At 39.5% G+C, this 23,490-nt stretch overlaps 1 protein-coding gene across 2 annotated transcripts; it reads right to left on the reverse strand.

Moving 5' to 3' along the window:
* Positions 1-112: 112 nt before the first annotated feature.
* On the reverse strand, positions 113-23,115 carry cobll1b (cordon-bleu WH2 repeat protein-like 1b). Of its 2 annotated transcripts, XM_083921872.1 has the most exons (14): positions 22,705-23,115; positions 22,374-22,454; positions 9,442-9,630; positions 8,333-8,537; positions 8,032-8,257; positions 7,853-7,894; positions 7,666-7,760; positions 7,280-7,516; positions 7,035-7,164; positions 4,985-5,207; positions 4,801-4,889; positions 1,838-3,273; positions 750-899; positions 113-624 (listed from the first exon to the last, which is right to left on the reverse strand). In XM_083921872.1, exons 1-13 carry the CDS (start codon positions 22,743-22,745, stop codon positions 786-788), a joined length of 3,108 nt encoding a protein of 1,035 aa, XP_083777998.1. In that variant the 5' UTR covers positions 22,746-23,115; the 3' UTR covers positions 113-624; positions 750-785. The 2 variants fall into 2 exon arrangements, with proteins under 2 accessions (XP_083777998.1, XP_083777999.1); XM_083921873.1 differs by lacking the exons at positions 22,374-22,454; positions 22,705-23,115 and adding an exon at positions 15,519-15,709.
* Between the last annotated feature and the right edge of the window lie 375 nt (positions 23,116-23,490).

Genomic DNA, 23,490 nt, shown 5'->3' on the forward strand with positions numbered 1-23,490 from the left:
TATAACAGGCTGTATTCAACGGGATTTGAGTTCAGTAGTGTATGCACCAAGTGTACACAACCCGCCCCGTGTATGCGCTCACTGAAGGCAAATTCTTTAATAAAGACAAATGAAATGATAAAAGCTTTATTCATAACAACACTGCTTGCCAAAAACAACAGGTGTGCGGTGCACATCAGTGTATTTCTGCATATCTTAAATCAAAACTCTGCAATACTTAAATATATATTTGATGTATAATCTAAGGAGCACTTAAGTACCATAGGTCAGACCTGGTCTGTCCTACATGTCCAGTATTATTTAGATAATACATTTATTCAATAATTTATAGAATTGAACTCATTTAACATTCTTGTTCACGCACATCAGTAATGCATTAAATGCAAGATAGTCATCACACCAAATGAAAGGAGAAGTATTAAAATATACAGGTCAGCGCCAAGGATATTACTTCGAGATGTGAGAAAATAAACCAAAAATACAGCAACTATTAATTATCAAAATACATACTTTTATGTACACTGTGGAAAACTACCAAAAGAGGTAAAACAAAAGACAGTTCCTGCTTCTGTGTCATGGGATGAAGGGATCTGGAGAAGTCAAAGTAGACAGGATAAGCTCCTCCTGGAAGAAAAGAAAAAAAATGCAATGGTTAATGTATGCGTTTTGGAAAGTGTCATTTTCACATTACAAACAGAAAAACACAGTTATGACATCATATTGCAATGAATGTGTTGGATTTTACTTACAGTAGATGATGTATTGTCAGAAGAATTAAGGCACTACTATGGACTGCTCTCTCTATCCATTCCAACAATCCCACTAAAAGAGGGTGGTTCACCCTCTACTTCCTGCTGAGTGGAGCCTTTGTCACCATCCACAGATTCATTTTCACCATCCTGTAGTGTTAAAAAGAGACATGGTGTATCACTGAAGACTTAATGTGCCAGGCAACATAAAGAGGCAGAAAGTGCATAGAAAACACCTATATTGAGTCAAACTAAAGCAAACTGTATGTCTACAGGTCAAAATGTATTGTCAGAGAAAAAAAGATTGTAATTACACAATGAATTAATATAAATTAATGATGTTTGTATAATGAATATAGAATGCCCACACTCTTTACTATACAGGTAGGCATGATAAACAGTCACAGGTTTGCCATAATTATTTTTTTAAAGTCACACTTAAAATCTAATTCTATATTTTTGGGGGGTTGTAACGTAGTCTGCAAGTTCTTCTGACCTAAGACTCGAATAGCAATAGGTTATGGTCTCCCATTATCAGTCTATTCTGTGTGAAATACCCTGCAGAAATAGTTAAATAAATTTAATTTCACAATCATGATAAAAATTCAAATGGCTAAACACTTGCCCAAATGCTGAGCCTTTTAAGGACATAGGAAAACAGCAAGTGGTTTATATTAACTGGGCTGATTCAAGTCAATAGGTCACAGCAACTATTACGGAGTATTCTGCAACTTATAATATATTTTAATGTTCATGAAAGTCAGTAAGTCACCACTGGTCACATGTAATGGCTGATAAAGCACAAGAAAGAAGCACCGCAGTTGCAAAAAGTGGTTTCAACTTCAAACAAACTAAAACAGTAGTGGGATGAGTCACACTCTTACCCACTCATATGTAACTCTTTACAAAAAACCTGCTTTGCTCAGCAGTGTAAAGAGCTCTTCTACTCAAGTATTAGTGTATGAGTATGAAATAAAGTATTATAACTATGACCAGCAGCAGTGTCCTCATGAGTAGAAAGTAGTCTTGTGTTGCTTTCATCCTAATTTAGATTAGAAATATAAGTATGCTATGCTATCAGGACTCACCTTGAGATCAGATGATCCTTCTGACTCTGTGACTGATGAGCGACTTGTGATTGGGGAGAAGGGTGGGGAAACAGGTGGCTGAGGGGACTTTGGCCCGTGGGATAAGGACTGGCTCCGTTTAACAGCAGAGGACACTGCTTGGGCGAAGCGGGATGGAGTTGAAGGAGTATAGGGCCTAGGGGCTGCAAAGCTCCTTAATTTTTCCAAGCTTAACCCTATGCTTGGCTCTTTAGACGGCAAACTACTTTGCCTAGTCATTCGCATGATAGCTATATTCTTGTCATCGCCCTTAGGGCTCAGCTCAACATTGGCCGCCCCTGTCGTCTCCTCTTGACATTGCAGAGGAGGTGGAAGAGGAGGGGGTGGTAACATTGCCCTCTCTGCACTTCCTTGAGCCTCCCTCTGGCCAGAGCCAGGACTGGCACTGACATTCTTTTCTGCTGCTGAGGTTACATAATACCCAGGTGTTTTTTTGTGCTGTGCCAAGCGGAAAGAACCAGGCTTAGGTTTAGTTGCGGGTGGAATTTTCATCTCCTTGACCTCTGCTGGTGAACCTGCTTGAGATGCCCCATTAGCCGAGGATGAGATCTTGTCATCTGCTTTAGGTAAACTTGGTGGCAAGGAATGAATGGATTCAGGTATACTTCCATTAACAGTGTCTTGAGTAGTAGCAGTGCTAGTCAGTAAGTCTTCCCTGGGTATAGTAGAGTGCAGCTCACTTTTTTCCTTTGGGACCTCAGTCTGGCCCCTCGGTGCTGTGCTCTCCTCCAACTGAAGAGAACCAATATTAAGTCCCTCTTCTGGAGCTTCAGGAGGCAGCTCCAGTGTCAGTGCAACTTCAAAATATCTCAGTTTCTCCAGAGACTTCTGAGGCACAATAGTATACGTTGTCATCCCCACCTTGGGGATGTAGTCCCTTGTCAGCTCGTTGGAAGGCTTGGGCTTTGGCTCAGAGTTTGTGGCATAAATAGATGGTGCCTTTGTTGTGGCAGGAGCACTGGGTGTTGAGTCTTGGCATGAGGAGGTCTCCGATGTGTGGGATAAGGCATGTTTGAGATCAGGCGGGTCCAGTTCCTCTGTTACAGTGGCCATATCTTTCTTCCCTGCTGATTCAAAGGCAGGCGCATTAGCGGAGGAAAGGACTTTGTCTACATTTTGTTGTGGAGGCACAGGTAGTGGCGTGAAATCTGTTTGCACTTGAGCATCCTCTCCAGTGGGGCGTGATGTGCTGGTGGCCACCAGGCTCTCCAACCTGTCAGTCTGCTCCCCGAGGGTTTCAGTGTTTGCCTGAACAGAGGCTTGTGCCTCTGACTCTTGCATCGCAGGCAGAGGAAGGCTGCCGGGTACAGTATTGCAATCATCTTTGACACTTTGAGGTGTAGACTCTTCACAGATCAGGTGTGGGCTTACATTTTCAACTGGACATGGACCACAAGCTGTACAGAAAATAAAATGTTTAATGTGAGACAGGTGTGTCGACATTCTTTGAGAATAAAAAACACTTGAACTTAAAGGTCCCATATTATGCTAATTGTCAGGGTCATGCTTGTATTTAAGGTTTCTACTAGAATATGGTTAAATACTTTAAAGCTGAAGTCGGTAATTTTATTAAAAAAAACTTTTTTCATATTTGCTGAAACTGTCACTATATCCAACAAGCATAATGAGACAGAGTGAAATAAGTGAAAAGGCAATTATCTCTACATCCATGTTCTGTTCCAGTCTGCTTCCAGAGCTCTCTCTTTCTGCTCCTAATGGCATCAGCTAGATTCCACCATGCTTGAAGAAAAACAACCACTCAGAGCTGAGCAGTCTGACGCAGTGTCAATGACTGCTTGTGAACTCAGATCAAACTGTGAAACGAGGCAGCGCTGATCAAATATGAATCAAGATTCTGTTACAGTATTGTCTATATCTAGTTTAAAATGTTTTCAAAAACATATTTTAGTGTACTGTTTAGCTGTAAAATGAGGAAGTATGCGACCAATTTGAGCCAAAACCAGTCCCCGGCCCATCAGCAGAACAACTTTATCCTTTTACTGCTAAATAGTACTCATACTGGCATTAATAACTGTTGTGCAGCCTAATTTCACGGTCTGATCGGAGTTCATGAGCAGTTTCTGTTTTCCCTTGGCAGTTGAGTCAGAGACTCCTCAGCTCTGATTGGTTGTTGGTTGGGTGTAGTGGATGTAGCAGATGCAGTTAGGCGCACACAAAGAGAGAGGTAGAGCGTTATCACTTTTTCACAGATTATCTGTCTGATTGTGCTGTCAGAATATAGTGACAATTTTTGCAAATATGAAAGTTTCCAACATCAGCTTTAATCTAAAAAAAACATGATTTTTCTCATACTGTCTGTCTGAATTTATGTGTATTCACCTTCTGTCAGAAGTGCTTAGTTTTAGCACCTATCTCTTCAAGCCCCCCTCCTGAAGAACCACAGTCTTCTCTAATTGGTCAGTATTTCCGAGTCTTTAGCATATATATATATTCATTCATTCATATTCAACCGCTTGTCCCTGTTGGGGTCGCGGGGGGCTGGAGCCGATCCCAGCTGACATCGGGCGTGAGGCGGGGTACACCCTGGACAGGACGCCAGTTTATCGCAGGGCACATAGAGACGTACAGAGACAGACAACCATTCACACCTACGGGCAATTTTAGAGTCATCAATTAACCAAACACATGCATGTCTTTGGACTGTGGGAGGAAGCCGGAGAAAACCCACGCAGACACGGGGATATATATATATATAAAGTATAGGTGTGACATCACCCCTAAAGAAGTCCTGACAGCTCATTTAAACAGTTTCTGAATACGTGTGCTGTGTGCTTTTCTAAGACAAGGAAATCTCACTTTTCACAATATGGGACCTTTAAGGCAAATTCAATAAATATATTAGTAGGTGCAAGATGAGCGCAGCACAGATATAAACAATACCACTATAATAAGTGCAAACCCACAAGTATGTGCCAGTTCAGACGAGTCTGTGCCATCAGCTGTCCTCACATCATTCAGAGTTTCAGAATCATTCACTGTGCTCTGCGGTTGACTGTAAAATTCAAGCAAAAAGAAGGAATTCAAAGTATTGCTAATGCTAATGTTTAAACATGGCTGACGCTGGAGAAATCCTAGTAGAGTTCGTACTTGCCATCTGAGGACAGATCACAAGACTGATCTTCCCCATTTCTCTCCGTGGACATTGTGCTCAGTATCTCAGTATCTGGGGACGGGGAATGCAGTGAAACATCAGCAGACATGTTGAGGCTGCTGTCCTCTCCCTGGGTATCACTAGCAGTTGCAGACGTTACAGAGGCGGATGTCTCCTCTTGCTCCATAATCTCCTCCAGTGTGTTAGCAGCTGCACCACCTGTAAAACAGTACCATAAAGAAGACATTTACCATACCTGGCATTGCAAGTAAAATGTTGCAAAGTGATCTGTGGAGCATCCAACATCATATTAAAACTTTTTTTTTTTCAAGAGCATGTGGTGGCTGTAATGTATAAGCAATTGTTAATGTAACTTTTAGAAATGATGTGAAAATATTTCACAAAATCTGCAAAAATTCAAAAGTCCTTAAATTGCCTTTAAGTTATTATTTTTTATGATTTGAGTCATTGTGTTTTTGTCTATGCACAAGAAACCAAGCATCCAATTGTATTTATCTCAGTGCTCATAGGTACAGACATCCACCAATAAAAAAGGTCCTTCTGATGAATGGATTCCACTTAATAATCTTTTACATCTCAGTCTCCCTTGTCTAGTTCTTAGTTTAGCAGTTAAAGGAAGTGCATCACAGAGGAGCAGAGTGCAAAAGGAATTTCAAGGCTACTTAAACAAAACCGCAGCTTCTCACTGTTCTGAGCCTCTGATCTCTATATCTACAGAGCAGCACTGGGCTGTTGGGGAAACAGCAGAGGAAGTGATCTTTCTCTGTGAACGTAAGAGTTTGAAAAAATAGGCGCAAAGGGGGGAAGGAAACGGCAGTCCATACATGTAGACAGCAGTCGTAAAAGTCTGTGATTACACTTTCTATTAATGAGGTCTGGGAGATACGCCACTAGTCAAGGGAGTATGAGTAACAAAGGAGTAAAGAAAACAAGAAAAAGAAAGACATCTTTATGGGGGTGTTGAATATACATGACTAGTTTTTGATTGTCTAATCAGAATACACTTAATGGAGTGAAGTGACATTGCTGTGGATTGCTCAGTATTGTGGATAGTGGATAGTCTACAATAACAAAAGATATTGTTTTTGGAATAATTTTCAATAGTGTGCGCGCTTCAAGCAAACTTCCACTAACTCGCGATGGATCAGTGTGGCGGAAGAAATGTCAAAATCTCGGGAAATAAAATAATCTAAATGCATGCGTGAGTGTGAACTAACCCTTAAAAGAAAAAAACAAGGCTTTAAATCTTCTCCCATGCTTATCACTTCATTAATGTAAGCCAAGATAAATTCCCTAAATTTGTTCATTAGACCTCGGAAATGTATTTCTTTTTTTGCTGAAAAAAGTATTTATTTTTGCTTTAAATTACTTTATATACAGGACGGGTGGAGCTTCCCTTGCAGGACAATACAGGGTCAGATGTGTCTACACAATCACAGGAAAGTATATCAAAGCAAGTTAATTATACTCATCCAAGGACGAATACCAGGGAATTCAGAACCTACAATAATCCTTGATGTTTCCTCGGCACACATTAAATATCGCAGGTATCTGAACCATTTGATGATTTCCGAGTAGAAAAACTGAGTGTCTGCATTGAAAAAGAGGAGTCAAAGTACTAAAAAATCCTGCCTCAAGTATGTTTACATGTTGATAAAGAGGTAAAGAGTAAATAGAGACCGGAAAAACAGGCAGATGAAGCTCAAGAGCTACTGGACTGACTGAGTAAAAAAGGAAATGTAGAGAACATGCAAACAGAACTGGTGCAGTATACATTTTTAAATGAAGCACAAATTCCCAAGTTAAACATATTTAGATGCATAATTCCCTATGGTCTGACCATAGTGTTTCAAATTAGCCACTGTTCAATAATGACCACTAGGAGGCACAAGAGTCAAATAAAATAAAACTCAGGTTGCAAAGTTTGTACCTGTATTTTTCTTTAAGGCCAAAGTAAAAACGACAGAACGTCACAGAACAAGCACTATTTTTTCTGAAAGTTCACAAATGTAAACAAAGACAAACCTTGCAAATTTTCTTCTAGAGGAACTGTTTCCCGGACAACAGCAGTAGGGGATGTAGGGGGTGGGGGAGCTTTGCGTTTGGTTCTCTTCAGTGAAGATTCTGCTGAGGACCTACCACTTAAACCAGCCGTCTACGGTACATGACAAGATTTATGAAAGTTATATAATCAATGATTTCTGAACGCAGAAATCACGTGTTCACGGTTGTGCTGACATGTCAACGCTTTTGTCTTAATATTGACTCACCTGGTCAGTGTCCAGTTGAGCATTAGGTTCAGAGTTGATTCTCCGACGAGTGCTGAGGTCCGAGGGGCAGCTCTGAGACACAAGGATAGGGGGTTGGGGTGCACGTCTCTTCTTTGGCACATCGGTGAGTAGCGTAGGGGAGCTGAGCGGAGACGAATTGGAGCAAGGTAAGGCCATGCTGAGAGGTCGAGGCTTGTTCACAAGCACAGGAGAAGCTGGGGCACTGGCTGTCGTTGCCTTTAAAGAACAAACATCCAATCAGAACATGATAAGAGGCCTGTTCCCAAACAACACAGTTACTTCAACCAATGGAAAACCAAAGTCAACAAACCTCCCTCTGAACATTCAAAGTTACTTTCTGATACAGCTGCATAGTACTGCGTTACCTGGTCAGATTTTTTCTTGCTTTTTCTAAACTTGCTGAAGAGGCCTTTGTTTTCTTTCTCTTTCTGATTTTTATCTTTGCCCGGCATGACCGTTCCTGAAAGAACATAAACACAGTTGTAAGATAACATTGCTCAAAAATATGACAGCTCTGTTGATATTAATCACACAGTTTACACACTGAAATACCTGCATGCGTTGGTGAGGCTGGACAAACGGGAGAAGCAGGTCCTGCAAAGCCAACAAGCATGAGATTCAGTGCAATGACAAGTGCGACACAGCACTAAATGGTTAATATGCTTAAAACTGCTAAATCTAATGCTTTATGCAGCAAGGTTTGATTTTTTTATTATTATATTAGTACTTACCTTTAGTGTCTCTTGCATATACCTCCCTTATTGCATAATCATTAAGAGAGCTGGAAAGGTCCAAAGGGGCCAGTGATTGGACATCTCTCAACAGAACTGTAGTTTCCATGTCAAATTCACATTTCTCACAGATGGCTGGTAGGTGTTCAGCCAGGGGAACTCGAGGACTGACTCGTAGTATAGTTTTCTGAGTCATTTTGTAGTTTATCACCATCCGAACAGTTGCCTGGAGAAACAAATCTGTTTACTCAATATGCAAAAAGTGGTGTTTACTGCATGTGCCAGTATGTCTTCAATGTACCTCAGGCATCTGAGGACCTGTCTTCTTGTTTTTATCCTCCCCTTTGGGTTTGAGTATGATCTTCTCCGCATCCAAAGTTCCTATGAGAGCATTGGGCTTGAGTTTGGTGTTGTTCTTGTTGGCGGTGACCAGTTCTAAAGTGTGGCTCGACGGGTTCAGGTGATACTTTGCACAAAGTGTCACTAATAGATCCATCAGGGGTTTGCTGGAAGACACAGAGGATACGATGAAACAAAAAATAATAATAATTTGTTTGAAATAAGACGCTAGAGGTTTAGAGAAAAGTAAATGACAGCTGAATTAATATAGATATAAAATAAAAGTTGCAAATGAAAGAAGCTGTGCAGAATGTGTGGGAACAATACAAAGCTATTGTACAGTAAGCTACAGTAGCAACAGTAATTGCATGGAGCTTTCCTTACACTAATAACACAGTTTAAACATAATGCCTTAAATGTAATCCTCAAAATAAAGCGTGAACTCTCTTGTGTAGGCACAACAGGTTTAGAGGACGAAAAGAAGGTAAAGAATTCAGTGCTTAATCCTTTCATATTAGATTGCTTTCAGTCATTTCTCAAGAGGCCAAGGTGCAAAAGACACCCAGGAAAGAATGTTTGTAAACTGTGTGCATTGTGAGAAAGATAATGATATCTTAAGCAAACTCTGTTGATGGAAAGTCTGAGCTGTGTGAGTGAGTAGGCTCATAGGAGGACACACAGACCTTGTTATAAAAAAACTTTCACATAGAGGTATGTTGATCTGTAGGTGGTGCACACCCAGCTGAAGATCTGTGTCCTTTTATTACACCATAACATGCAATCAAGATATTATCTTCGGAGTTTAAGATGCAAAAGTTCTTTAATCCTTGTTCACATCATTTGCAGAGAGAATAAAAAATAAAGCAATGCAATTCATTTTGCTCCGAGCACAATTATGAACTAAAACCACATTCACTTACTCCACCTATCTGACTCAGTCTGACTGGAACTGCGCTTTGTGTGATGATGTAATCTGACATCATGATGTTGGGTTTAAATGTAACACTGGAATGTTAAGTGTTGTTAAGAAATACACACTGGTCGGATTGCATTACAGCGCTCCAACTGTACCTTCCATGAACTGTTGTCATTTCTTCTTCTCCCCCAGGCAGAACCACAACCAAAGAAAGGTCTTTATCAATATGGTTCTCCTTCTGGTCCATGGTTAAATGAGGGTTTCCTGGGTACCACTGGGAGAAACCTGGGGAATCCAGCTTTTTTAGTCCTGGCGGGGATGGTGCTTTGCTTTTGGTCGACACCCTGTAGTTGGACAAGAAAGTGTAAATTATTCTTAGAGTTGCTTTAGCATTTTTAAAAGGAAACATGTCTACCAGATAAATGAATACCTTAGTGATGATATGATTGGTTTTCCACATACATAAATGCGTTTGCATTTTTTTTAAAATGTCATTCTGCTATCTCAGACATTAACCCGATTGAAAATCAAAGTGCAGCAGACAGCATGAAAGGGATCCTTTCTTCCCCAGGTTTTAGAAAGCAGTGAGGCTATTACATGAAAGAGCTCAAGTCCACTTTGCAAACAAGTCACAAGACAACCAAGTGGACAGAATTACTCATTGAGCCTGAAGAAATGACTGTGAATAGACAGCCATGTGAGAGATAATAAGAGGTGAGATAGGGACCACAGTTACTGTAGATACTGTGTTTTATAGTGTATTTTGTGGTTGTGGGTGTACTTTTTTAGTGCAAGGCAACACCCCATGTATTAATGAACATCACCTGGCATGACCAGCTATGACAAAGACATTTGAGTTTTAAAGGGTGTTTTTGAGCATTTGTCTTGGCTTAACATTCCTGAAAACTGTGTCAAGACAGTGTGGGAGAGAACAGTCATACTGAGCATGTATGCCACAGGCCAATAAAATTGATATACCAGTGATTTTATTAATCCGAAGATTTTCTGTCAGCTGGCCATCTGTTGGACAGTCCTACATAGTAAGTCTGGGACGCATTTCAGATAATTACACCATTTTCGTAATGTTCCTGAGAGGTGGTGAACAATAAAAACATGCTGTCAGTAAACAAAAAAAAACATTGATTTGATTTGAACAGGGTCGTCATTACGAGATTTTAAGACTAGCTGTTACACATTTTTTGATACCTTTTGCTTGAAATGAAAAGCTGCAGATGGTATGATAACAAGCCAAAGTAAACACAAGATCATGTTCCGTCAGAGAAGGTCACACTATTGTGCTGCAACGTTATCAAGTGGACCAAGGAATCAAAAACTAAAAGACATCGTTCAGTCAGTCCATAGATTAAACAGGCATTTGCAGACCCAATGCCTTGAATTATAGCCTGTAAAAGTCTCTGGTGGGGGCACTGCTTATTCAAACAGAAGAATCCAAGCAATGCAAGGTCACAGGCTCCACTGAGGCACGTCTAGCAAGGGATTATTAGTCCTGCTATAGGGGCTGCTGTCCTTAAACACTGAGACTATGACATGTATATGAAAACACACATACACACGAGACACATACTCATATTTGATTCCATAGTCTGTATATATGCAAATCATTAGGTAAATATACAGTACATGTTAGACTGTACACAAATTATTAAGTACAAAATTACATCAGCATAACCCCAAGCCATCATCATTTACATTCTTTGCTCAGTCAAGTTTGCTGAAAATGTATTTTCAAATATTAGGTTTTCTGCCTGGATCAGTCAGGCTTAAAAGTGTCATTTTAACACAAATTAGATCAACTTAAGTAACATTAGAGTAATAAGTATTTGATACCTGTCAATACGAATGGTATATACTACCATTATAGTAAATTAATTATTATAAAATCCTGATACAACATGTACTGGTGTTAGACCTTTGGCATTTCAGACATTATCTATGTCCTTGTCATGTGGACAAGTCGTTTGCTGTGAAAGATGAATTACTTGAATGATGGTACTGGGATAACAATGAGGACAAGTTCACACAACAAAAGTTTGTGGAGTTTAAAAGTAGTAAATGTAAAGCAAGCTAGCTGTTTCCACAAAATCAGGTAGCTAATATGTTAGCATGCAATTGCTACTATTGGTATGTAACTACAACTATCCAAGAGATCAAAATGTGTTTAGAATCATGCATTATTCACAATACTGCATGTCTCTGACATTTTCCTTTTGTTACTCAACTTCTGCAGTACCAGTGAATGTATGTATGTATGTATGTATGTATGTATGTATAACTTGTCTTGTAAAGAAGTGAAAAAAGCGACGTAAAATGTAGAAAGAAGTGAACATGTGATGGTAACTAATGACAACCATCGCACTATTCATGACCTGAAATGACCAGTGTTGTTATCTGATCATAAGTCAGGCGGATAACAGCTAGTACAATAACTTGAGAAATTGCGAGGAGAGCTCAGGCAGCAACATAAATAAACAAACAAGCAGTGGGACACAACAGAAACACACTTAATCAGTTCATCATCTTTGAGCCGACAGCACCAGTAGCCAGGATTCTAAAGACAGACGATCTAGCCCAGACGATAACAAGCAAACCCAAATAATATGCTGTGAATTGTTGTGGAGTTTTCTACTGGATTATATTAAATCAATTTAACTGATCTGGATCACAGAAATTAATTGTAAAAGCCTCTATCTAGCTGTAATAATTAAAAAAAAAAACCTTTTTCAAGTGAGGCTTTTGCTCGCAGAAGGTAGACACCAGAGGGAAGAAGGAGAGGGCTGCACACTCATGACCCTGATGTAGCATTGATAAGTCCACATGTATAGACCGTTGGTCTCCAGTTTGGGGGAATAATAGCTAGCATGTGCAACAAAGAAAAAACCTACCTAAAATCTCCTTTTGTTAAAAAAATAAATAAAAATCAACAATAATTACTTATACTGTCCAAATTTTGGAGCCCGTGATGAGACACTTGCATTTCAATATGTTATCATAATGATTAGCCAAAAATTTAAATGTCTTTAAACCATTTTGATCTCCAATTGTTAGACTAGATTAATAAAAGCAGTCCAGTGTCTTACAGTTCTGGTCTGCGGATGGCTGAGCTTAATGTTTCACATTTATATAAAACCAATGCTCCCCAGAGGATCACACATGAAGTTTGCTTTAGACCCACCCATAAGGTATATTTAGATTTGTGTGTATGTGTGTGTGTGTGTGTGTGTGAATAAACACATTCTTAATTTGCTAAAAGTTACATGCATACTGGCCACTGTCCATGTTTCTAAACTGATGCTCATGTGTGTGTGTGTGTGTGTGTGTGTGTGTGTGTGTGTATGTGTGTGAGACACTTGTGGTGCAAATCTGCATCTGCTTGTGTGCGTTTGTGTCTTTCCTTTGTATGTAATATTGCCATATTTGATTTTTGCTTCATGTTCATGATCTGAATGTGGCACAATTGCCTTGACATTCTTCATAACATTTGTAAAGTACACAGAACCGGAAGTCAAATATTTTAAGAAGATATATGCCTTTTTTCTGCACAGTTTCTTAATATGGGCTGTGCATTTCTCTGTGGATTGAGTATTGTATTTATGTACTGTATATCACTGTACTGTATTTATATAACAGTTTGACCTGCTATATAATAAAAAAGACAATTCTCACTTTTTACAACATGGGACCTTATACTAGACTGTATGTCCTGTGTATGCTAGTGATTGTGTATGTTAGCCCCCTGAATAGTCTAAAAAAATCCCTTTTTTGTCAGTGTTGTTCATTTTATCCGACATTACCATACAGTTGTATGTAACTTAAATGTATCACTGACACCTTTGGGGATCAGCAGTGGTGCTTTTATATGTTGGTGTGTTGAAAAGCAACCCTCCTCAACCTCAACTGTTAAATTAAGGTTGGAATAATACATTGTAGGTGTGGAACCATCAAATGTGACCATGAATGTAACAGACAGACGAGCTGAAACAGACATCCACACTATGGTCTCTACTGGGTACAAAGTCCTGATTTCATGGTTCTGGCTGTTTATTTGGCAATGGGACTATAATCCTTTAACCAGTGTGTAATCTTTCCCTTTTCCACACATTTTACAAATTCTCTAAAACTGAGCCTTGATTCATTTAATTGATACAGCTGTTGTGTGTTTTTTAGTAGATAAAATAACATGCCATGTGATATTTTAATATATTAGCATGGAGAAAATAAACAATAGCCATGCTTCAGGTTCAGGGTCAGCCAGGTTTATACAGCTGTGTCATCAGTGATTTTATTAAGACACCTCAACAGGTGACAGACAGACGGGCCGTTTTGTTTGTGCCAACCAAGCCTGTGTTTTTTCAGAAGCCCAGGATGTGTTGTTGGATGAGAGGAGACGTGTTGGAGCTTGACTGTGCTGATGTCTCATTCACAGGGATTCCCTGGGAGGTCTGACACTCACAAACAAGCCCATTTAATACCAGAGAAGATGCTTGACGAACGTGATCACAGACTATGAAGTAATAACCTGTTGTCATTGTGCCATTTGTTATGTTTCATCATGGGATCTTGTGAGCTTCAGTAGTGCAAACAAATTGATTTTGAAACCCTTTGATAAATAGGCACAGCATGCTGTTATGTTGAACAGGTTGTCTTGGTCAATTGAATTGCAATGTGAATATGTGAAACACTTAAAGGTTCTATATTGTAAAAAGTGAGATTTCCATGTATTTTTGTATTATAAAGTGTATTCAGAAACTGTGCTTTTAAACGATTCGTGAGGACTTGGACTGTACGGTTGTGATGTCACAACTATACTATATATACATAGGTAGAAAGTGCTGCTACAGTGACGTAACAGTCATTCCCCAGCTGCAAAGTGCAGAGACACCAAGAGTGCAGAAGTGGAAGCACTGACCAATCAGAGCAGACTGTGCTTCTTCAGGAGGTGTCTAAAAGAGACAGCTATTCAATGGTGTTTCAGACAGAGGGTGAATACAGGTTTATTCAGAAAGAAAATATCAGAAATGTTTGTTTTTTTTTAACCATTAAAGCATGTAAATACAAGTATGAACATGAAAATGAGCATAATAAGGGGCCGTTAAAACAGATGTCTAGTGTTCTGCCTCACACATGGGAAAAATGTGCAGGTAACTTAAAATAGTTGGGGGGGGGGGCTGCTAAAATCTACTTGATTGGGTTTTAGTTAAACTTTGACAGACAAACCTCAGAATGACAAAGCAAACCGAAAGGCCAGTATAATATCCAGATGCTGCTCCTCATGTGAAAATACTTCAAATACTTTTGTGCTTATGTGTGAAAAAGATGGAATGACAGAGAGACAGGGGAGAGGGAGAGAGAGGAGAACAGAAAGAACCAGAGAACATTTGGAGAATGGTGGAAATACATATCTGTCCTCTGTTATAATTGATCAAAAATGAAAAGGTTAATCATAATATCAGCAGCACTCAACCAGCTGAACAAAGGGATATCCAAATCCACTGCATTCCATTACACTTTGTTCCAGCTGGCACGACTTTTACCAGAAACACTTCAGTAACTTCTGTGTATTTTCTCCCACCCAATCAATCAATCAAAAACCCTTCAGGCAAACCCTGGATCCAATGTAGCAATGAGCAGGTGGGAGTGGCCCACACAACGAACTAGACCAAAGCATTGGTAGAAATGAAAATTTCCTTTGAGGTTTCTTGGAAGATGGAGGATTAGCAGAAAGGCCTACTGCGGTATGTAAGCAGCTGCTGGGTAGCAGGATGGCCCCTTGGGGAATAATGGGTTGACGTACAAAGAAACAAACAAGTTTTGAAAGAGGGCCTTCTGCTATGTAAATCCTTATAACACTTATATTATTTTAAGACACAAGAGCAACAATTCAATGAACCAATGATTGAAACACTCCCAAAAATCTACTTGCAGCAGTACTAGCCAGCTGTACAATCAAATGTGCAGGCTCAAACATGTCCAACGCACCCTTGACTTCAGGTCAAAACACATAGACTGTTAGCTATCTGAATAAAAACACTGAGTACACAAACATATTTCAAGGTCTTTTACAACATATTGAGAGGAAGTCAGTGGCAGCTCTACTGTGCTGTGAAGATAACACTATAGACACTACAAGGAGAAAGAAGCAGAAAATTGGAGAGCAGGTGTGACAGACTTGCTTTTCCTCTCAGTTTGCCAACATTTCATTCCACGCTCTTACCTCTTTGCCTAAGGTTGTCTCTGCTCAAATAAGTTCCATTCTGCTGTGTATGTCCCATGAGTAGTCAGATGGGCTTAACTCTATCAGCACGGCTTCAAAAAGGCCCACCTTAATGCCACGCCCAAGCTGTGACATCAGGAATCTGTCCCCTATACCTAAATCCTGTCTGCCCCCTTCCTGCGTCTATGAAAGCTCGAGCGCACAGTATGTAAGTGGCACTCCCCTGCAGTCATGAGCAGAAAGGTAAGCAGCTTTGCCTCCCTGTGCAGACATGAACCTGTGGGTGGGGCCAGTGGAGCAACAGTGCACTGAAAACACACCGCAGCGTGCGCTCACTTTGGTAGCTCAGCAACTGTCTCAACAAAGACAAGGGTAAAAATGCTGAATTAGCATATGTTTTAATCATGACTGATAAATCTAATAATGCTGGTAATGAGGTGATTATCAAAGTAAAAGAACAAGAGGAAGGTTTAAAGGACTTGGAATCCTCCCCACTCCCTAATTTAAACAGGTACTTCTACTGTGTTTGCTTCCCATTATGAAAAACACTGGCAACTTTTCAGAACCACGCCTTACTTATACAGAACAGACTCATCCAAAAAATATGCTAGAAAACTTGTTGGTTAAGTGTAAATACATGATAGTGACAAACAAAGGCATGAAAAAAACTTCATATTATAACAGTAAGCGGTCCTTCTGTGTAAAACACTGAGAAGGCTCACAACATTAGCACTTTTCAGACTATCCAAAGGGCTAAATCTTTAGAGGTCCCATACTGTAAAACGTGAGATTTACATGTCTTTGCTAATTATAAAGCAGGTCAAGGTGCTCTGTATATATATATATGTATATATATATATATATAGTGCCTTTAAGTTAGCCATCAGGACTTCTGTACAGTTGCCATGTCACAACTATACTATACACAGGTAGAGAGTGACATTATAGGCATTTCCTGGCTGATGATGCAGAAGACCCAGAAACACTGACCAATCAGAGCAAACTGGGCTTTACCGGGAGGGGGGATTAAAGAAACAGGCGCTAAAATTGAGCATTTTAGACAGAGGGTGAATACAGGTATATTCAGACAGACAGAAAAAGAATGTGTTTTTTGAACAAACCCAAAATACAAGTATGAAACCTGAAAACTGTGACTAACACAACATTCTAAAGTCAATAAATATATTAATGAAAGCAGTAAGGTACAATTGTCAACAGAGGCTGTCAGCACCTTGCACTTAACTGATCCTGTCAGAGAAACCACTGCCTTTGGAAGTTTTTTTTTATGTTGTTACTGTAAGGTTAATCAACACTTCACAATAGATTAAAATTAGAACGCTTTCAACCTAAAATAGCAAAGCAAAGCAAACTGTACACTGCCTGGTACGGAAGCAATAACTTTGACTTTCCATTGTGAAGTAAGTCTGTTATCAGTTGCCCCTACACTTTCACTTAAGAATGCGTGGCCCACTCAACAAACACCACCTCTGAATACCATCAGATGATAAGGAGGTGAAGTGGTGAATGGAGACGGTAGTGTGTAGGAGCAGGCTGGAGGGGCGGAGTTAAGGAGTCTCATAGAAGGAGGAAAGGGCTGGGGGGGGGGGGTCCCTGAGGAAAGACAAAACACAGAACCAAAGCCCCACAGCTGGTAATTTGGTGAGAGGTCACTCACAGTAAACACAAGCTTTTTTAAAGAGGGTCTGGAAAGGCCATTACTCCATAAGCAGTGTGGGATTGAAGGAGATTAGTGAGAATAAGAGCAAAGGGACCTTATGAGAACTCCCCACTTCCTATGTGTATTGTTTATTATTGCAGGCAAAACAAAAACTTTTTCCCACAGCAAAGGCCTGGTAACACTCAAACTCTCAGGGCGTCCTTAGCATCAATATGTAGAATTCTGATAAATATTGAAGGACAAATATTGTGCGTGTAATATCCGTTTGTCATGATCTGCCTCATATTCAATGAGCATCATTACTCCCTGCAATGCTCACTCTTGTACTACATGTTGTAAAGTAATACTACAGCAGAGCCAGAGTAAACTAGCAGGTCTGCCAGCCAGTTAAGTAATGAGATTTGAGATTATATGAAGTGATCTCTCAGTTCCCTACACGATGCCCCCAAACAGCAGATGTCATTCTACTCCGTGAACTGAACTGGGGTCTGCTATGGTACATTACCCTCACCTTATCTCAGAGCAGCTGAAATATTTTCACTCTAAACATTGCACTGAAACAAACCTATGGTTCTGCAAAGAAAAAAAACATGCACAGAAAAGATAAGGTAATTATCAACTTCTGGTGGCTTGATCAAATGTATCTTTTTTTTTTTTTTTTTTAAATAACTTGGTGAGAGAGAAATCTCCCCCCTTGAGTCATACGTATAACTGCATCCTTTCATGTGAAACAATGCAACATTGTCTGCAGTGGGGCATCTTAAAAAAGCGTGCTTTCCCTTTCTTTTGCTTATCACATGAACCTAGGTTTCTAATGTGAGTATGCAAACAGTCATTCTGCATTAAAACAGGCAAAATCTTATTTCATTAGCAATAGTGTAAAAAGAATATTAAGTGCTGCACAAACCTGAGCTTTATTTCATCTTAATGTCACTAGGGTCACACCCTGTCTCTCATACAATCTCAAGGCAAGAAAAACATAGCCGTCCTGATTTTCCAATGTCATGGTCTTTCCTTCAACTGTGCATGAACTATATAATAAAGTTCAATTTTAACACAAACCAGCACTTCAGAGCCATGGTACATAATGAAATACAGCTGGAATGGAAACAAAGTGACCAGAAGGTGGCATATTTTAAAAAGTGAGATTGCCATGTTTGTTATATCTTTTTTTTTAAAGTAGGTTGAGGTGCTATATAAATACTGTGAAAGTATTAAAACACCAAATCCACAGAGAAACGCACACAGCCTGAATTCAGAAACTGTGTCTTCCACAGCGATGTGAAAGACTCATTGCCAGTTATCGCAAATACTGATTGCAGTTGTAAATGTTATCATAATTACTGATATTATGCAAAATCTAACCCAGAAACTAGTGTCCTTCTTCTTTCATACCCATATGCACAAACATCTGGGTCAAAAACAACAATATGAACATACAGTATACTGTACACAGTGACAGTGCCATCTAGAGAACCATCTGAAGGTGTGCAATTGTGGGTTTTTTTCATTTTTTTACCTTTATACCATGTTGTTCTAATATTTAAGCTTGGGTTAATGACTTATCATTGGTTGAACAGTTGCTAAACAGCTTGTCAAGTTCTTCTTGTTAAACAGACCTGTAGTAAACTCAAACAATGCCATTCATGGCTGGCTATATCTCATCTAAACTCTAAAGACAAACACTGATAATGAAGGTCAAGCAAATCAAAGCAATATGTTCCTTTGTCACGTACACTGTTTGAATGTTATTGGAGATAAATAAATGTTCTTATTGAGAACACACAAAGGCCTAATTCATGTTGGGTCAATCTGAGTGTTACACAGGCTGAGAGTGGGAGGCATCCAACTGTTATGCCCTGGAAGAGTGCATAACAGAAACAAAGAGGGCCCAAGACTCCAGTTTAAGCAGGATCTGTCCAGCAAATATATTCCAACACGCTGCTGTGCACAATGTCAATATTATACTAATATACAATCAGGTCTACTTTAGAAATCAAAAGAAAAATAAGATATAATAACCAACAAACTGTATTTCATAATGCTCATAATGTCCAGTGAGAAGAATTCACTGGTATTTACGGTCAATGCGTTGGCTTCAGTTTGTTAACAAAGGCCACCCATTATTCCCTGTCCCCTGGATGTTAGCCATATTGTCTGTTTTAGCCCTGTGAGGCAGAAAGCATCCATAAAACATCCCAGTATACAAAGGCACACCAGCTCATTGCCAGGACAAGCTTGTTGGGGATTAATGCTGATTTTCCTCTTGCTTTATTACATCTAGTGGGAGGATATCTTTGAATGACATCCTTTATCTGGCTTTCCGAGCACAGAGGATCTGAGTGGGCTTTCCAAGGGTAGCATGCTGTAGACCAAATTATATATTTCCCTGAACAAAGAAAGCCTTCTTGACTCTTGAGGATCATTTTCAGAAGAAGATGTTGATTTGTGCTTTAGTGTTCTCGGAGGCCTGTCTATCTTGTCTTTGGTATGGACGAACTGTAAGCCTAAAATTTGATCACACATAGAGCTGTTATCAAATGTTAAAGTGGAACTGCGTTTTTTTCATATTTAGTTATTCCTATGGTCTAAGACAGTCCAGAGATAATACTAAGCGTGAACGATGCTCTCCAAAATAAGAAAAAAACTAGAGGGCCCGAACTGAAATTTGTGATGTCATCAAGTTCCGTATAAAGCGTGGACCTGCTCCATAGACAAAGTGCATGTACTGGAAAATAATTTAAAGATGACACAGATGACCCAGGGGAATGCTTTGAGTATTGGTACATTTTCAGTTTCAGAACTGACAATACTAAAATAGAATAAAGCTTGGGTATAAAAAAAAATTATTAAAAAAACAAAATCAGTCCCTCAGTTCACAAATTTTGATTGAACTTGACTAGGCCATGGAAATAACATATTGGCATTCTTAACTTAGGCGCTGTTCCCCTTTAAGTCACAGCAAAAACAATGACTGTCACTATGTTTCAACTCGCCGTGCCCACTTGATTAAAGTGTCTACGATTCAGCCATCATTTTCATCTGTAGACTCATGTGAGCAGCTGTGCCCTTGGCTTGGACTGCCTGCATATCGTGAAACAGCTGTGGGGATTCACGATACCTTAACTAATTCCACATTCTGCCCTGAGGAAAGCAAGCCATGTGAGATCATGGTTTAAGGTGTGTCCAATTAGCAGGACCAGCTCCAAAGAGTTCAGTGTTAGACTGAGTATGAATGAATAGATATTCTTCAAATACAAATAAGAAGAAAAAATGCACTAGTCACGATAAAAGGATTGCTAATTATTCTGATTATTGCATTGAAAAAGGCTTTTTAAAATCAATTGTCCAATGTCCACAGTAATACAGTACAGACGTTAAGAGTACCTTATGTTAACGTCGGCCTATTGTGCTCATTTTCAGGTTCATACTTTCTGGTTGCTGCTAGAACAGGGTGAATACAAGTATATTCAACATACGTCCCCCACACCCTCCTAAAAAAGCTGTTGGAGCAATTAAAAGTCTGCTTTGATTGGTTGGTGTTTCTTCGGCATCTGCGCTCTCAGCAACTCTGTACAATCATTGAAACAGGGGAATGACTGTAACGGCAACGTAGCGGCACTTTCTATCTTTCTATAGTACAGTTGTGACATCACAACCGTGTAGAAGTCATGACGGCTTGTTTAAAGACACAGTTTCTGAATAAAGGCTGTGTGTAATTCTCTGTAGATTGAGCATGTTGATACTTTCACATTATTTTTATAGCACCATGGCCTGCTTTATAATTTAAAAAAAGACATGGAAATCTTATGCTTTACAATATAGGACCTTTAAATGCTAACAACGTCTCTGCTTGGAGAACAGCCAGCATAGTGATTCTGGCAGATTCAGTATTTGGATAACAAATGTAGCGTAGTCTTGTGGGTCACATGGAATCTTCACATATGACTGCATTTGAAAAAATGAGAAGCAGCTAGTTTATTGGCTCCAAATATAAGAGGCCACAAATAAGACATAACATGTGCATTCCCCCACACCCTAGCAGCTTATGAAAGAGTGTGGTTTACTTTTCCAAATAATAATGAAACCACAGAGAGACCTCGATTGTCGGCTACTCTCCATTGCCAGGGAGTGTGCCTGTGCTCCCAGATTACACAATGCTTATGAAATATGATTACAAGTCACGCCAAGACAGTGTTTTGTTTTTATTGTTTTTTTAGTAAACTGCATGTGATGTTCCTGAATGCTATTTTTATAAACAGGAAACTACAGTATGCAGGGCAGAACTGGAAAATTTGCACAGCTGTGCTTGAATACTGGATTGGAAACTCTTATGTTAAAATTCTCCATCTCACCTCTAATTTAAATCTCAAAAACTCAGCAGATCTCATCTGAATGCCAAAGGAGTGAGTGGTGACTGTAAAAAAGCTCTGGAAACTCACTCCCCCCTTTTTTTTTAATGATTCCATCCACTGGAATACAAGCAGCTGACATCATCTCCAAGTCCCTGAACCAAAACTGATTCCATCATGTCATATACTCACAGCGCTTTCTTTTTACAGTTATTTTCTCTGACTCTTGCGCATGATGAATCGGTATTTTATAGAATATCAGTTTCAAGCCCAGTGAACGCATGATTTCCACAAGAAAAGCGCTCATCAGGCTCATCACGGAGACAGACAGGCAGAACGTTTTGCCTGCAAAATACTTCCCATGACCTCTACATATGGTCATGGCAATTTCTCAGTGAAGCCCTGAGAGCAGGAAATGAGGAGAGTTCAAAGGTTGAAACGTCTGCAACAACTCTGACTTCAGTGAGATGTACTGAGTGAAAGGAATGTTATTTGAAGGTTGCATCATTTTTGCAAAAAGGTGGCTCATACCTTGAACAGATGGTTTAAAAAAAACAGCTGGTTGCCTATTGTTGTCACCAAAGGGTCAAACACTTGATTTTGGTTGCGTTATATTTGCACAATGAAATAAAAGCACAGCCTTTGTTTCTAATTTCCATTCTTTTTCGGTTTTATGATTAACATTTCGTAATGCCTTAGTTAAAGACAAATGACTGATATTTATAACATTTCCAGTAAAAAAGAGTTCATGCACACACATGCTCCTCTTAAATCTTGTGAATAAAATGAACAGATATGACAGCTCCATATGACAGTTGTACATACCTCAGACCAGAGCTCCGTGGATGGGGCTGGGATGCGTGATCATCCATGACTAAACTCATCGGTTTAACACAATCCCTCGGACTAGTCAAACACAAACAAAAAGTACAATTCATTTTTAAAGTAACAGTTTACATAGCCTACTAAATGGTATAACCGCAAGTCTAAGCTACTGCTTTCAAGTGATGCAAACTGGCAAATACTGAAATATGGGCGAATCCCACATGAGGTCATCACTTTTACAGGCATATGAAGCGTTTTTCCTTATTTCTTTTTACTGGAAATAGAGCAAACTTCTCAAAAGAAAATATTGAGGCTACTAATCATGTCTCACCATGAATATAGTTGGTTTTCGACGCAGTTGTCAAATTCCATCAGTCTTCAAAAAAGGTAGGCCTAAAGTTAGGTGTAGACTGCTACAAACATATTTTGTTTGGATAAATGATCCATAATCCCGCTCTGGAGTTCCGTGTTTTGCGCCTTTTACGCAAACCTTTCCACCTCCTTTTAGACTACAAAGTCTGGCATATCTACATTATTTTGCCCCCACCGACACCGTCTGCCAACTTTTCTCTGCACATCCAAAACACTGCCCCGCAATATTGAGCTGTAAAAAAAGTGGGGCGTCTCTTAGATCCAGTTTACCTTCCCTCCAGTATCCCGATGAAGCGTTTGTCATGACGGTATCTTGTTAAGTAAGTTCAAATTTGGCAAGAACACCGCAAAGCAACAACCCGACACAAAGGTGCATTGGAAAACACCGCAAAGTAAATCCGCCCATTTTGTTTGAAATAAGCTGTATCAAAACACATCAGCGTTGTTGTTTTGTACTTCCTTTTAATAAATGCTCCATTTGTCTACAGTGACATCGTGTGGCTGGATATGCAAACGACCAGCTCCCCTTCAGCGTGATACAAATCATTCAGAATCATTCATATCAAAACAGACGTTTTATTTCAAAAGAAAATACATTTCACATTTCCACGTATGATATATGGCCAAGTGGATATCAACATTACACCCAAATCTGACTGTTGAACATCCCCTTCCAAACCCATAGGTATTAATACACCGCTACAATATAATATCAGCAATAATACAGATTTGGTCCTATTTAGCA

The sequence above is a fragment of the Echiichthys vipera genome (genome assembly GCF_963691815.1).
Source record: "Echiichthys vipera genome assembly, chromosome: 10".
Taxonomy (NCBI): Eukaryota; Metazoa; Chordata; class Actinopteri; order Perciformes; family Trachinidae; genus Echiichthys; species Echiichthys vipera.